At 44.0% G+C, this 16,927-nt stretch overlaps 1 protein-coding gene across 10 annotated transcripts in view; it reads right to left on the bottom strand.

The window, feature by feature from the left end:
- The window catches only part of TSC1 (TSC complex subunit 1), a 51,818-nt gene that overhangs the window by 9,351 nt on the left and 25,540 nt on the right, over positions 1–16,927 (bottom strand). For 6 of the 10 annotated variants that reach the window (XM_037007824.2, XM_037007825.2, XM_037007826.2 and 3 more), the window contains 11 exons: positions 9,007–9,182; positions 8,203–8,318; positions 7,759–7,870; positions 7,344–7,462; positions 5,564–5,630; positions 5,050–5,154; positions 4,209–4,767; positions 3,108–3,151; positions 2,350–2,516; positions 1,315–1,497; positions 275–385 (listed from right to left, as the gene is read on the bottom strand). In XM_037007824.2, the coding sequence (XP_036863719.2) occupies positions 275–385; positions 1,315–1,497; positions 2,350–2,516; positions 3,108–3,151; positions 4,209–4,767; positions 5,050–5,154; positions 5,564–5,630; positions 7,344–7,462; positions 7,759–7,870; positions 8,203–8,318; positions 9,007–9,182 (1,759 nt within the window). Of the gene's footprint in view, positions 1–274; positions 386–1,314; positions 1,498–2,349; positions 2,517–3,107; positions 3,152–4,208; positions 4,768–5,049; positions 5,155–5,563; positions 5,631–7,343; positions 7,463–7,758; positions 7,871–8,141; positions 8,319–8,990; positions 9,183–16,927 lie in introns of those variants that run through there. The other 4 variants (XM_073222272.1, XM_073222261.1, XM_037007830.2 and 1 more) reach the window with 3 other exon arrangements.

Genomic DNA, 16,927 nt, shown 5'->3' with positions numbered 1-16,927 from the left:
CAGGGTTCAGGCTGGCCAGTTGTCCACTGGGGAGACCGGCCTGCACACTGTAGGAGGTTTAACAGCACCCTGGCCCCTATCCACTCTGTGTCCACTCTGTGCAAAAATGCCAACGAAAACTGTCCACACACTGCCACATGTCCCCACCCCAGGGCCGGTGACTCACTCCCAGCTGTGAGCTTCTGACACAGACACACAAGGAACGCATCTGTCCTGTCAGCTAGTGGGAGGAAACAGGCTGGCTCGTCCCAGGCTCGTCCCAACCCTTCCTTACCTTCTGGGAGACCTGACTGAGCAGCAGCTCAGTGTGGCACACCTTGCTTCTGGCATTCCTCAGCTCCAGGCACAGCTTCGCGATCTTGTCCTGGGAGTCCTCCAGCTTCGTCTACCCGAAGAGACACACCACGAGGTTAGCACCGGCAGGCCAGGCAAGAGCCCACCTGGCCGGGGCCCACAGAGAACTGGGAAAGCCTAGTTCCTCGGTTGTTCTACTATTCTTGGGCCATTGGGATTTAATTTCTTAGCTTGATAACGTAAGTTAAGGTTGATTTCTGAATTCCTGATTTAACAAAAGAAAGAAAGAAAAAAAAGACCTTAGATTCCCAAACCGGGGGCTGAAGAGCCCTGTGGCTGTGTAGCAAACTCATAGGGATTTAAAATCTTTGAAGGAACAGAGCGACATCTGTCGGTCACCATGTGAACTACCAACTGAGACAGGCAGTTCAGTTTCAGTATTAGATGTGCTGTGCGCCGGTGGACGGCGCCATCTCTGCAAAGCTGGGCTTCAGGTGGCTGCTGGGAGAAAAGTAACCATACAAAAACCAATGTGAAACAGGACAGGACAGCGTCAGTGTCCCCTCTGATTGAAGGTCTGAGACTGTGCAGTGCCCAACAGGTGTAAGTAACTGTGGTGTTATGATGTGTATTATTTTCAAACAGCTACAAACTTGTCAGGACATAACACTAAGAACTGTTCGGTGTTACTTCTGGCTGCTGAGGGCCAGGAAAAAATCACTGCCATGCTAAGGGAGCTACACACCAAGAGCTGGAGAACCTGTGTCCCAGACAAAATGCATCTGGCGTGAAATCGATGTGCTGCGACTTCAGAGAGGGAAGTTCTTCACCTTAGTTAACATGAACAAAAGTGCTTTCATGCCCTTGTTTCGTGGCCACTTCTACACAAGCTCCCATTTACTGCCCCCTGATTCAGGAGACTGCCACCTCCCCTTACTCCACCCCCCTTTGCCACTGACCCCCAGCACCGGCCACACTCAGCAGCACCCCACTGACTCTGCCGGGAGCCGCTGCCTGTACCTGCAGTTCCTGGCTCTGGTTGTAGAATTCCTCCCGGTCATGCTGCAGCTGTCTGATCTGGCTGTGGAGCTGGGTCACCACCGTGTCTCGCTGCTCCTGAAGCTGACTGTATCTGGCTTGTTCTTTCTGCAGACTAACCTTCCACATCTGGATGTCTTTCTCTTGTAACTTCAACTGGTCTTTCTAGCAGAGACCAAAGATGCCATCATCTTAGCTGGTGGCCAACATGGGCGGTGATGCTGAAGCATTTAACACATGCCACAACGTTTCACCTAAACAGTCACACGCTGCCCTGAACCTGTGGCTACAGGCCCAGACTCTGACACCACATATCATCTAACTTGGCTGGGGGGAAAAGTGCTACCAAATTTCACATTAGCAAATTTATCCTAAGTTGTTAAAGACCTTCTATCAGGATAAATTTGCTCCCAACACCCTCAAAAGTCCTAACCACCAGCACTGGAATAGCATGTCCAATTAAGGTCACTAAAAGATGAACATTTACTGAACGATCACCCTGTGCCGCGCACTGAACATGGGCTTACTGACATGATCTCCTTTCACCACCACAGTTAAAATAGGTGCTGCTGGCATTATTTCCATTTTACAGAATGCTAACAGAGACTTCAGGTAGCTAACTTTAGTTCTCAAAGTTAACAGGTGATAGAGCCAAAGTTTAATCTCCTGGTCTGAATGGCTTCACAACTGTTCCCCAAGTTTTTTGCCATAAAACAACTTCGGGAGAGCTGGTTCCACATTTGGAGAAACAATCTTTTGACTCTGTTGTCATCAGGGCCAACTACACACACAGACTCACCTGTCCCCACAGTTTGCGAGAGCTGCGAGGGCATCCAGACGTCTAGCTGCCCACGACCCCCTCAGAGGGTTAAGCGACCTGGCCAAGCAGTACCACTAAGCAGAGCTCGGAAGGAGGACTCAGCCCTCGACTCAGCTGCCTCTCTTTACAAACTGTCACGGCAGCACAGAACAAAAGAAAAAACGAGCCCACCTTCTCCCAGCCCCTGTGATGCTCACCATCGCCGCGTTGTGTTCCTCCAGGGCAGCCGCTCTGATCACCTTGCGGAGGAGCCGCCTGTTCCGGAGCGCATGCTGCTGCCTCTTAAAACGCTCATAGAGTAACTGGTTGTGCAGTAAAAGCAACTGGTTACGAAGGGTGCGGATCTCATCTGAGGGAGGAGAGCCTGATTTTAAAGCAGAGGGAGGACGGCAGAGATGCCTTTTACTTACAGTTCAGTCAAGCCCCTGCCCAGGGTTTGTTAGCTCAAGAAACACAATTCCTTTAAGACATAAATCACCACTCACTTTGCAAATGACCACTTGGTTCTTGGCAACGGCCACTCATTAGGTGGTGAGGGGAGATTTCTACCTATCTCCCCTTTGAAGGAATGAGAGGGGTTTAATGTGGGATGGCTCTTGAGAGCTTTTTTCACTTTTCCCCACAAGCCTGAACCAGCCTTGTTCCTTCACACCGTGTTCTCCTCCAAGACCTCTCCCAGTACCACCGCCTGCACTTGGGTCTTTTCCAGGGAAGCCTGGCAAGATATCTGCACTTTTTACACTCCCTCTCCCAAGCCCTTGGTACTTGCCACTTCTCAAAAATAGGAATGCTGGCTTTGTGACACTTGAGATACTATTTAGCCAAGCAGATAATCTGGCTGGGACAGGAGCAAAGGGGAGCTGTTTCCTAGAGGGCACACCTCCTTCAAGGAAGAAAAGACAACAAGCGAGCAGGACCCACCCCAGGGCTGGATTTGGAGCCAAAGTAACTTTACCTCCAAAGTGGGTCCAGTCCACAGACTTGCTGGGTAAAGACAACCTAGGAAGAAAGTTGTTGAATAACAGAGTTACTGACCTTGCCCAGAAAAACTTTAATTGGACTTCTAATTGTAGCAAGGTTAGATCACTTCCCTGTGATCAGAAGTGGCGCTAGTTAAAAGATTTTGAAACCCACAGTTGCAGGGAGTCAGAGGAGAAGCCTTGCAGTGGGGGCCCGAGGGCGGGGCTCACGGGGGCCTCCTTCTGGCAGCCGCCTGAACAACTGCTCAAACACCCAGAGCTGTTTCCAGCCCTCTGCTGAAATACAGGGGTAGCTCAGTTTAAAGAAAAAGGAGGTAATTTACCCTGAGCCTATTACACCAAATCTCATTCAAAAAGAGGAAGCTTCAATATCATCATCTCTGTCAAATTCCACCTTAGGTTACTATAAAGAAGAAAACTTAAAACTAACATTCCCCAAGAATTTGTTCAGAAATGGCAGAGGATTGGAACTCTGGGCTGGCAAGTCTCTTATCCTTTCCTGGACCACCTCTGAAAAGGGTAATATAGGAAGGGTTGAAACCAGTGTGTCTCAGGTCGGTTTCTTTCTAAAAACCGTTGTGGAGGGTGGGAGCGGAGACAGGGGCAGGCCACCCTCAACTTGCATCACAATGGGGCTAATTTTTATCTCCCATCTGATGAACTACGTTGCCAAAAGAGGAAAACAAAAAATCTGTAGCTACAGGAGGAGACACTACGACAAATCCTCCTATATTATTTGTACCAAAACTTTGTTCTCAAATTTTCAGAGAGCAAATGTGAAAGCATTTCAGTGTCCTCATAACACAGCGGCACAAAGAGGCCTGTACGGAAAGGATTCATTTTTAAAGGGGCCGCTGTTACCAGAGGGCTTACTCCAGCTTGACATGTACACACAGACGATACACAGGCTCATGGAGGAGTGAAAGCAGCAGACTGGAAGGGCGTCTGACACACAGGAGGACCAGCTGCCCCTGGTAAAAGCGCGAGGAGTGGCTCGTGTGCCCGCCCCTCTGCCTCCTGTATTTCTGTATTTCCTCCCAAAGCGGAGTGTTCACAGAGCCCAGGCCGCGCCTTACTTGCTGAGCTCCTTGCCGTGAGCCTCCGCCCCTTGCTGTATCAGCCTGTCCAGCACTTCCACTGGGGAGGCAGAGGGCGCACAGTCTTCCTCTGCGGTGCCTTTCGCTTTCTGTGACAGTTCCTCAGTCTTCTTGCTGACAAAATGACGGGCAGTCTTGGGCAATGCCACCTCGAACAGATGATCATATGGGGGAGGCTGCCCACTTTCAAACCCCACTCCCCTCTGAGGTGGAATTTTACAAGGGCTGGGCGTGAGGATGCTGGTCTCCAGGGAAGCCTGGCGCTCCCTGTTCCCGGCAGGGCTTTCCTCCGCGCTGCCACCGGGCGGGTCTATGGGAGTAAAGGCTTGCTTTGGTGCGTCAGGCCCAAGCTTGTCCTGGGAGGAGTTCAAGGGCTCAGGGTTCACACTGGCGCCCTGGGCCCCGGAGGCGGCCGAGTGGGTCTTCCGCGGACAGCCCGGGAGACTGTCCCGGTAGAAGGGAGAGTCAAAGCCTCCTCGAGGAGCCAGGAGCTCGGCGCCGGCCGTCGTGATCTCAGAGAGCTCTTTAAATATTGCGGCTGGGGGGCGGGAGGGAGACAAGAAACACCACAGTCATCCGGCCATCAGAGTGAGGCCACGCTATGTGGGGCTGTGTGCTGCCACGTGCCCCCCAGAAAAGACAGAAAGCAGCCTCCCTTCAGCTGGCATAGGACCCCAGAATAAAACTCCCAACTTCTTCCCCCAATAGAAGAAAACCAAGCAAGGCTGTGAGTTTTGACACTAAATCCCGACTTCAGAGCGGAGCAAGGGAGAGTTTTATCAGCTCGCAGCCGTCTCGCCCAGAATCCCCCAAGAATTACCTTCTTCTTTATCCTTTTCAAGGCTGTCTTCCTCAGAGGCCAGGCCACCTAAAAACCCTGGAAGATCACTCAGAGTGACGGGACCTCTGCCGCCAGATGGCTCTTCTGTAGGGGAACAAAGACAGCGCGAGTCAGAGGAACACACCGCGGCAGAGCGGGCGTGGGGCGGCTCTTCCTGCTCAACAGAGAGAGGGCTGGCACCGGCTCCCTCCTGCAGCCGCTACAGCAAGCTGCGGCAAACAACCGAACCGAAGCCACCAAAAAATAATCCCACACAAAACAAAATTCTCCATTCTTAATGTCTCAGAGAATAAAACCAGCTCAAAACACAGGTACTTCACTACAACTGATTAAAAGCTTTTTTTGATATTATTATTAAGTTGGCTTTTAGAATTAATTACATGTTTCATTATCTCTGGGCTTCAGTGTTTTGCAGTGTTCTGGAATTTCTTGTTTCCACATACAACCCAACAGGAGGAGACAAGCAAGGTCTACGATTCCCCACAGATTTTACCTAGTCCTCTGTCATTCAGCAGCTGCTGTCTGTGTAGACAGGGCCTTGCAGAATCTGCTCTCTCTTCCTAAAACGACAGGCACCATTTAAACCACAAGGTGGACAACTGTGAGCATATTCTCCAATGCAAGAGAAACATCCTCAATATCTAAAATTTTAGTATATTATTAAGGAGTTTAAAGTTTAGCCAAGTGAGTCTCAAAATGTTTGGTCTCAGAATGACTTCCTTCCTATTCCTAAGAATTACTGGGAATCCCCTGAGTTTGTTTGTTTGTTTTTTAATGAGGTTGTATCTATTCCGAGTGACCATTTAGTAATTAAAACAGAAAATTTTTAAATATTGAACTAGTAATTCACTGAATAAATGTATTACATGTAAAAACAAATAACATATTTTTATGAAAAACAACTATATTTACCAAAAACAAAACACATTTAGTGAGAAGAGTGGAGCTGTTTTATCACATCTTTGCCATCTCTTTCAAGTACCTGGCTTCATGGAAGGAAGCTGGATTCTCATAGCTACCGCTGCACTCAATCTGTGCAATACGTTATAGAATATTCTGGGCCCCACAGGTAACTAATTATATACACACAAAAAGTAAATGTATGTTAACAGACTTTTCAGATAAGTGTGGATAACCATCTTTGATATCACACCAAAATGTGACAAGGGGTAATTTCTTACAGGTCAGCTGCAATGTGGAATCTGAACCATGGCAATTAACGTTTCTACTGCGTTAAAATCCGCTAGTCCACCTGGTGCTCTGAGTGTACCTTTTACCTAAGTATGAGTTTGTAACATCATACATTGGACATTTAGGAAATACTATTCACTAAGTTATGCAGATCTGCCAAATGTCGAAACATTTCCTTATACAATATCAAAACCCTAATTATTAACCAAACTTCCTAAAACTTTTCAGTCTCATCATAAAAGCCTTAGGGATGCTATCAAGCTCATGGTGGCAGATACCAGTTAGTTTTTTAATATTCTAATTTCACCTGAGTTGAATTTACCACGGGCAACAAACACCATTAGCTGTTTATTTTGAGCTGGCAGACTTAGCTTGTCATTTAAGAAACTGCCACTTAAGAAACTGCCAGATACTCAAGTCTGAATAAACACAGTTTTTCAGTCAGTTGCTCTTTCAAATAAAACTGGTGCTCCATGAAAAAGAGCAGCTGGTTCAGCTCTCACCTCAAATAACTGCACATCGCTTGAGATGACCACCACAGTTTGTTTGTAGTAAACGTGCTTTATATTTCTATTTCATCACAAAGAATACTAAACATACATGTTCTCAAGGATCAATATTTAATAAAATCAGTAATTTTAACTGCCTTCTACTACTAGAAGCTCTTAAATTCTCAGTGTTTTTTCTTTTTTCCTTTTAAACTGAAAACACATCAAGGAAGAAGAGTGCCATCCCCACTGGCACCATTCAGTGCCTGCTTCGATTTGTGCTAAGGGGCAGCCACTTCACCCACTGTTGTCCCTGCGCTGTGCGTGCCAACGGCAGCACAGTGACATGGGCAAACAGCGGCACAGCGTGACTGTAACGGCTCCCCTCTCCTCACGGAGCCCCTCGGAGGGTGTCGGGACCACAGGGGGCAGATCATACTTTAAGAGCTGCTGGTTAGTCTATTTTCAATTGTTCTGACTGAAACCCATCACATTTTAGATCAAAATCCTATTGGCATGGCAGGCTTCACAAAGCAAGGACATGAACGGGTCACTGTGCTTGGGCAGAGGGACAGCAGACCAGCCTGAACACACCTTCCTGGGGGGCGTGGCTGCGGCCTGCGGGAGTGAAATGTGCACAAAGTCATCCGAATGGCAGAGCGGGGCTGGAGGAGGAGAAGTTGCTGGGGTTCCCAGAGGAGTTCCTTTTCCACCTACTCAGAGACAAGGACAGAATAAACACAGTCACTGAGCCTAACAGAAAAAACGCTGAATTTTTTTCAGCCTGTTCCCACAAAGAAAGCTGCCAAAGTTAGCTTTCTGGGGATCTAGATCAGTCTTTCTTTTTTAGGTCCACTTTACATGTTCTTCCTGGAAGTCCCAGGCATTTGCATTAAGTGTCAAACATAGGTCATTAAGGCAAGTGGCTCCCAAACTCACTGTTGGGTCTTTCTTGTCATAAAAGGTAGGCCCAAGCGAACCCACCAAATCCAACCTAAGACATACTTACCAGTTGTACCAAAGACTTTACTGTAAGGGTGGGACAGATCAGGTGGGGCATTTCCAGGAGAAGTTGGAGGAGTGGTCATACCACAAGCCATGGATGGGCTCCAAAGGGTAGCCTGGGAAGTTAGTAAGGAATGTCAGCAATGATGGATGAACACTAAATCATCCCCAAGGTTTTGATCGGTGACTGACGGTCACTTTAAATTTGGTCCTTTCAAATTGAAAAAGCATCGTACTAAGTTTCAGTAAGAGACAAGTTGCATTTTCTAGGTCTAGACTCCACAGGGACACATGTGGCAATAGTGACTTTCTGTGCTAGGCTCACGCATACTTAAATGGACTCCCGAAAGGAGAACAGACTTTCCCAACCATATGCTAAATCCTGACCCAAGTGGCTGGCTTCATCAGCAAGCAGAGAGGAAAGCAGGCACGCTACTTGACACCATACTTGTGGCGGCTCAGTTGACAGCCGAGTCGATGGGGAGCTCAGAGTCTGAGGTAGCTGCCCGGGCATAGTTAACAACGTCAGTCGAGAGGTGGGGTGAGGAGTAGAAGTAACACTCCCTAAAACGAAAGGGAAAGAATGCACGGGGTTAGTGGGTGCTTTTACATTATTCTGATAAAAACACTACAGTCTTATAGGTCATTAGGTCATATGCAGTTCTCTACATTTAAAAAACCTGAGGGAACTCCTGACATCCTTGGGACAAAGTAACATTTAAAAGGTTCTTCAAATGTTCTCTGGAAATAAAGTTCGTTAAGGTCTGATGCCTAGTTAAGCTCCACGATGGCTTGAGGAAGCACAGCGTGGATGACAAGTTCAGTGTGTGCAACGTACAGGTAAGTCCAACTTTCATATGAAACCCATTCTAGATTGTCCAGACTCATGTAAACTGTGTCAACGCTGTAGCCCAGAGGGCCTCCCTTAGAAGTACCTGAAAAATGGAACGATTCCCTTATGAGGTGGAGCCAAGAAATCAAACACGTGAATCCATTTTTTTAAAGTATTGAAGACACATCCCCAAGTCTGCTGGTGTGCTATCAGGTAGGAGAGCAAAGATATGGGGCCCAAAGTAAACTTGGAGGAGGAATTAATCAGGAGAAAATGGAGGCAAATTCAAATTTTAAATACTTGGGAAGTAGCTCCTAGGAAACTAAGTCTTATTCTAGGAAAAGAAAACAGAGTCAATAAAAACAAATGCTTTCCAGAGACAAAGTTGTAAAGCAGATAAGTACCAAAGTCACTTTTTACCATAGCTATTCTGTGTGTCAACATAAGGGCTGGCAGCGACATCGGCTGAACGATGAGGAAAGCGGGCTGAGATTTGGTGAGACACAGAATAGCCATCTTCGCATGAGGCTTCTGTAGGGTCCAGAGAGATTTTGGCACACTCTATTACAACATCATGTGTTTCTAATCTCTTCCACCTGTAAAAGGCAATGAAAGTCAAGAAACACAAGTCACAATCCACTCAATCAAACCACCAAACACTTAAGAGTGCCCCCTCTATGCCTGCCGCTGAGCTGGGATTAGCAAAGAACAAGGCAGAAGCACCCAGCCCGAGTACTAAGCAGTCCTTGTGTGTAAAGAATTAGCCATTCATTTTACACGCCTATACCCTCCCTATGTAAAATGGTTAAATCAAGTCATCAGAAACAAATCTGAAACAAAAATCTCATCAACACAAGACCGGAATAGTCTCGAAATAGAACACAACCATGCAGAACAATCACCAGGGGAAAAATGTCCTTTGAAACAAAGGTATCAAAGTACAAGGAGACCTGGAAACGTCTGGGTAGCTGAGGCTGATGTTAGGTCTTCTATCAAAGCCTCGGGATTCTAAAATGCCCCGAGACCAGAAATACGGCACACAAGGACTCAAACTTAGAGAGGCCATTTAAACAATTGTCTAAAGATTCTTGTTACACGATCCACCTTGCCACTACTAACAATTTAGCCTATGAAACCAGACATACATCAAGATGTGCAACAACGCTCAGCACAGATTCTAACAGAAAGAAAAAAGAAGATAACCCCAAGTCAAACCAAAGAGATATATTCTGAAGAAGAAAAATTATTACACCACCATGAAAAAGCATGCTTCTAGCAGGACAGTGGTCGCCAGGAGCGGGGAGAGGACTGACCACAAAAGGCAGGGAAGAATTGTCTGGGCCATGAAATGCTCTTTATCATGACTGTGACTTCTGTCAAAACTTAACAAATTGATGAATTTCAGTCTATGTAAATTATAACTTAACTAAAGTTGATTTTAAAAATCATGCTTTTCAATCCTGAGAACGAAGAATAAAACGGGGGAGATTATGCTCCCTGACTTCAAGCTCTACTACAAAGCCACATAATCAAGACAATTTGGTACTGGCACAAGAAGAGACCCATAGATAAAAGGAACAGACTAGAGAGTCCAGACATAAACCCAAGCATATATGGTCAATTGATATACGATAAAGAAGCCATGGACATACAATGGAGAAACGACAGCCTCTTCAACAGCTGGTATTGGCAAAACTGGACAGCTACATGCAAGAGAATCAAACTGGATTATTGTCTAACCCCATACACAAAAGTAAACTTGAAATGGATCAAAGACCTGAATGTAAGTCATGAAACCATAAAACTCTTAGAAGAAAACATAGGCAAAAATCTCTTGAATATAAACGTGAGCAACTTTTTCCTGAACACATCTCCTCGGGCAAGGGAAACAAAATAAAAATGAACAAATGAGACTACAACATGCTAAAAAGCTTCTGTACAGCAAAGGACACTATCAGCAGAACAAAAAGACAGCCTACAGTATGGGAGAATATATTTGTAAGTGACATATCCAACAAGGGGTTAACATCCAAAATATATAAAGAACTCATATGCCTCAACACCCAAAAAGCAAATAACCCTATTAAAAAATGGGCAGAGGATATGAACAGACACTTCTCCAAAGAAGAAATTCAGACTGCCAACAGGCATATGAAAAGATGCTTTACATCACTAATCATCAGAGAAATGCAAATTAAAACCACAATGAGATATCACCTCACACCAGTTAGGAGGGCCAACATCTAAAAGACAAACAACAACAAACGCTGGCGAGGATGTGGAGGAAGGGGAACCCTCCTACACTGCTGGTGGGAACGTAAACTAGTTCAACAATTGTAGAAAGCAGTATAGAGGTTCCTCAAAAAACTAAAAATAGAAATACCATTTGTCCCAGGAATTCCACTCCTAGGAATTTACCCTAAGAATGCAGCAGCCCAGTTTGAAAAAGACAGATGCACCCCTATGTTTATTGCAGCACTATTTACAATAGCCAAGAAATGGAAGCAACCTAAGCGTTCATCGGTAGATGAATGGGTAAAGAAGATGTGGTACATATACACAATGGAATATTATTCAGCCATAAGAAGAAAACAAATCCTACCATTTACAAGAACATGGATGGACCTATACCCTGGTATTATGCTCAGTGAATGAAATAAGCTAAGCGGAGAAAGACAAGTACCAAATGATTTCACTCATCTGTGGAGCATAAGAACAAAGCAAAAATTGAAGGAACAAAAACAGCAGCAGATGCACAGAACCCAAGAATGGACTAAGAGTTGCCAAAGGGAAAGGGACTTGTGGGGGCAGGTGGGTGGGAAGGGAGGGAGAAGGGGAACAAGGGGCATTACAATTAGCACACATAATGTGAGGGGGGGAGGGGCAGGGGCAAGGCAGTAGAGCACAGAGAAGACAACTAGTGACTCTAGCACCTTACTATGCTGATGGACAGTAACTGTAATGGGGTATGTGGGGGGGACTTGACAATGGGGGGAGTCTAGTAACCACAATGTTGCTCATGTAACTGTATATTAATGATACCAAAATAAAAATAAATAAATAAAAATCATGCTTTCAAAGATGAAATGATTTTTGGTCAGGATATAATCTTAAATGAATAAAGGAAACAAAAATACTCAGAGATATGCCCACAAATAGATATGACCACACTTAGTATTCAAATTGGAAGAACTGAAGTTACAGGTGGTATTTCTTTTCTGCTTTCACCTCTTCAGTATTTGACAAATGTTCTACAAAGCCCTAATAACTAGGACAACATTTATTTGCTCAAGTATAGCCTTACTTTCTTTTAGACAACATAACTTTGCTATGCACGTTTCTAAATAGTTAGTGATCCAACAGTGTCTCTTCTTCGTGTTCCAAAGTTCACTGAGAAACAGCCCAGCGGTCCCGAGGGCACTCCCCGGGTCGGCCCCACCAAAGCATCCGATACTACACAACTTCTCTAAGATGCTCATCATTAAACCTTACACACGGAAAATGTGGCGCTCAATACAGAATGAAAGAATGCAGGGCCTGGGAGAAAGTAAGATTTTAGGGTTGCATCTTCAGTCACGAGATTCTCACTGCCCATGGTGTCTGTGCTGAGTGACAGTCTCCTCTTTAGGAAAGTGACTGAGTTGGACCAAGAGTCCGGATGCATATGTACACACAGGAAGATCGATTTTAGAGAAGAAAACAAGAATCATAATTAAGAAGAAATATATTTAAATGTTTTTATCAAAGTAATGTATGCTCTCTTACAAAATTTACTTAGTTTCCTAAAGGGACTTTACATATTTTCACATCTCTGAAACTGGCACGTATAGGTTAATCAGTTGGGTGCTAGTTTATCTGGCATTTTTTCTTTCTCAGACATACATAAAATATAATACATCCTATACGCAATGGCCTATCACAATCAATGAAATACGGTAGTTAAAAAAGTCAATATAGTATTAAAAGGTACCTCCCATGCCTCATCCAACCCTTTTGGTAACTGCTTCCAATTTTTTTTAGCTGAATGGTCACCCTACCTCATATTTCTAAAGAATACTCCCTATGCTTTGAATTTCCTGATGTATGGATTTCAGACACCATCTATTAACTTCCCATTATGGTAGGTGAGGATTTAGGCAACTTTCATATTTCCTAACTCCCCTTTTCCCCAACATGCTCAAAGTGTATCACTGTTTTGTTTTTTTTTTTCAGTATCAGCTTCAACAATTACTATGACTATTTAAGTACTACTTATGGCTGAGCCAAAGAGGATACTATGGTATTTCCTTTTTTGTTCCATTTAGTTGGCCTGGAGTTGCAATTTTTCTGTTTCTTTTCCTCAGTCTTCTGTGTATCTATTACTAATTCTTCCTCAACTTACTCTAACAACTCTGAAACAATGGCTAAATATGATTTTTATATAATGATATGCAAATATCTGGCAGGATTATTCCCCCCTCCTTTCTGGAGCCACCCTCTCCCACTTCATTCTGGATGGTTATTCTCAGCACTGTGGTATAGTGGTACCCCAGACTTCCCTTGCCCATGATCCTAACTCAGGTCCATGCTTCCTGGACTCTGTGTTGTTCATGTTCGATTAGATACCTGATGATGGGCATATGGGAGGTAAATTTGGGTACCTGCCTATCTAAAAATATCTCATACTTGATAGAAAATTTGCTGGATCTAGAATTCTAAGTTGAAAAGCCTTTTCTCTCAATTTTGCAGGTACTTCAGAAGCTAACACAACTCTGCCTTTGATCCTTTTAAGTGTTTTGATTTTTTTCTCTCGGAAAGGTTTATCCCTAGTGCTCTGAAATTTCAAATACTGAGAATTGGCAGCATTGGTTTTTTTTTTGTATCCTTAATCTACAATTACATGAGCAACATTATGTTTACTAGACTCCCCCCATTGTCAAGTCCCCCCCACATACCCCATTACAATCACTGTCTATCAGCATAGTAAGATGCTATAGAATCACTACCTGTCTTCTCTGTGTTGTACAGCCCTCCCCGTGTTCCTTCAGGTGTTTTTTCTTTGTTCTTATGCTCCACAGATGAGTGATCATTTGATACCTTTTTCCGCCTGGCTTATTTCACTAAGCATAATACCCTCTAGCTCCATCCATGTTGTTGCAAATGGTAGGATTTGTTTTCTTCTTATGCCTGAATAGTATTCCATTGTGTATATGTACCACATCTTCTTTATCCATTCAGCTACTGATGGACACTTAGTTGCTTCCATTTCTTGGCTACTGTAAATAGTGCTGCGATAAACATAGGGGTGCATCTGTCTTTTTCAAACTGGAGTGCTGCATTCTTAGGGTAAATTCCTAGGAGTGGAATTCCTGGGTCAAATGGTATTTCTATTTTTAGTTTTTTGAGGAACCTCCATACTACTTTCCACAATGGTTGAACTAATTTACATTCCCACCAGCAGTGTAGGAGGGTTCGCCTTTCTCCACAACCTCGCCAACATTTGTTGTTTTCTTTTGGATGGCGGCCATCCTTACTGGTGTGAGGTGGTATCTCATTGTGGTTTTAATTTGCATTTCTCTGATGACTAGTGATGTAGAGCATCTTTTCATGTGTCTGTTGGCAGTCTGAATTTCTTCCTTGGAGAAGTGTCTGTTCAGATCCTCTGTCCATTTTTTAATTGGATTATTTCTTTTTGTTTGTTGAAGTGCGTGAGCTCTTTATATATTTTGGATGTCAACCCTTTATCGGATCTGTTGGTCATGTTTATATTCAAGAGATTTTTGCCTATGTTTTTTTCTAAGAGTTTATGGTTTCATAAGTTACATTCAGGTCTTTGTTCCATTTCAAGTTTACTTTTGTGTGTGAGCTTAGACAGTGATCCAGTTTCATTCTCTTGCATGTAGCTGTCCAGTTTTGCCAACACCAGCTGTTGAAGAGGCTGTCGTTTCCCCATTGTATGTCCATGGCTCCTTTATTGTATATCAATTGACCGTATGTTTGGGTTAATATCTGGACTCTATATTCTGTTCCACTGGTCTGTGGGTCTTTTCTTGTGCCAGAACCAAATTGTCTTCATTACTGTGGCTTTGTAGTAGAGCTTAAAGTTAGGAAGCGAGAAGCAGCATTCTTCTTTACTAAACCTGGCCTCTAGATAAACCTTATCAATCTGGAAACACATGTCCTTCAGTTCCAGTATTAATGTATTTTCTTTGTGTTATTTGTAGTTGTATTGGAAATTTTCTTCTATTATTTCTTTCACTACTTCTTCCCCCAACAAAGTTTTCTCCTCTCTTTTTAAAACTCTTTTTTTGGGATGTAGAACTTCTTGGACTGATTATTTTAAATTTCTTACGTTTCTTCACATATTACGCATCTCTACCTTTGATTCTGCTTTCTGAGATAGTCTCAACTTTACCTTCCAATTATGTTATTAGAATGTTTATTTTTGCTATCATTTATAATTTTCAAGAGTGCTTTCTTTCGTTTCTGAATGGTCCCTTCTGTGGCATCCTCACCTTTATATATAAACAGACACCTCATCTCCATAGCTATTACAGATATTTCCTTCTGCTCCCTGTATTGTCAGTGTTTCTTCCAAGCTCCTTTTCCTCCTCTTTATGTTGGTCTCTTATCTCATGCATTACGGCTTTCTTCAAAAGCCAGATGACCCCTGCCTATGCAAGGTGAGTGAGGTAAGCTAACCTAGGAGGCTTCCAAGCTAACATGGAACATGAACGTGAACATGCTCGTTCAACTATAAAACCCCAAACCCCACCAAATCTACAGTAAGGATCTGTTTATTTTTAAACATAAATTCCCATAAAGGAGAAGAATGGGAGAAAAGAGAATAGCTCCACAAGTTTCTGAAAATCGAAAGGAGACAGACAAGTGGTAGCTTGACTTCACAAATCCAAGAAAGCAGAATCCTAAGCTGCCAGTGTTTCAAATCTAAAATCACCCTGACTTATATTGCAGAATCCTTAAAAAGCTTAAGAATTTTTATACCTCCAATACTTCTCAAACTGGAGACAAGTAACAGGTAGGTGAGGGCACCTAATAACAAGATAAGGTGACAAGTCTTTGGGGAGCAGACCCCTTCCCCAAATCTATGCTCCCAGGCAGCAGCCCTTTTCTCGCCAGAAATGGAACTATTTTCTGGAAAGAGTGAAACAGCATTTCTGGACCAAACTACTCCAGAAATAGTTGATGGCATGAATACCCTTCAAACAAGGGGATTAAGTGAGCACATACATTCTGAGTGCCAAGATCACCAACCCTGCCCGCCACCAGCCTCCTCCCTCCAACGCAGCCACACCCCTCAGAGGCTAGAGTTCAGAAGGCCCTTTTCTAAATAAAAAACTATGACCAGCTCAAGAGGAAAACACCACGGTCATCAGTATCTCCAAGAGAAGTTCAGATCAACACACCAGAAAGCTCAAAGTCAACAAGTCCCACCCTGTGAACAGAGCTTTTTGGTCTCCCCACCTAAACACAACCAGATCACCCCATCTTGGTGAGAAGCCTCAAAGATTCAAAAAGAACAACAGAAGAGCAGCAGAGAGGAAATGATTACACAGGGAAAAGAAAACCTAAAGAACCCAGACAATTGTCAACATTCTCAAAGACAGGAGAGACTGCATCCAGGGAACAAAAACAGCTGACTACTATAAAGGAGCACAGAGAACTAAACACAGTTGCAGAGATGCAACTGTAACAGGATTAAAAGTCAAAGACAAGGAAATCTTTAGGAGGTAGAACCAAGGAGCAGACAGAAAACACAGGAGAGTGAAGAAAAGCAGAGAATCACTCCAGAGGTCCCATCGGAAAGCTGGAAGTTCTAGAAACAAAGATAGAGACAGTGGAGGAAAGGAAATCATACACAAAGTAACTAGAGAAAATCCCCTAGAACTTCAACATGAATGTCTCCAGACTGAACAATGAGAACAGATTCATACCAGGGACATCACCAGGGAATTTCAGAATACAATGAGAACAAAGAATAGACTCTACCAGTTCCCACACAGAAGAATACAGCCAGTACAGATGTTCAGAAATCAGAATGTCTTTGGATTTCTACAGCAACACTGGAAGCAAAGTGACAATGGCAGAATGCCTTCAAACTGCCAAATGACAGTGAGTCCCGACTCAGATGGCTACACCCAGCCAAGCAGCTGCTTCTTTTCTCTACAAACGACTAGAGGACATATTCCATGGCAGCAAGAGTAAGCCAAGAAAGAAGACGTGAGAAGCAGGAAATAAGAAACCCTGCACCGGAGAGAGAGAAAGGAAGGCCCTGGCCCTAGGTGAGCTAAGATGACATCTATATACAAGGTACAAAAGACAACCTGCTCAGATCAGGACA

This window comes from Manis javanica, chromosome 2, assembly GCF_040802235.1.
Source record: "Manis javanica isolate MJ-LG chromosome 2, MJ_LKY, whole genome shotgun sequence".
Lineage (NCBI taxonomy): Eukaryota > Metazoa > Chordata > Mammalia > Pholidota > Manidae > Manis > Manis javanica.
The sequence above is the reverse complement of the archived record's forward strand: the minus strand, read 5'-3'. Positions and strand labels throughout refer to the sequence as shown.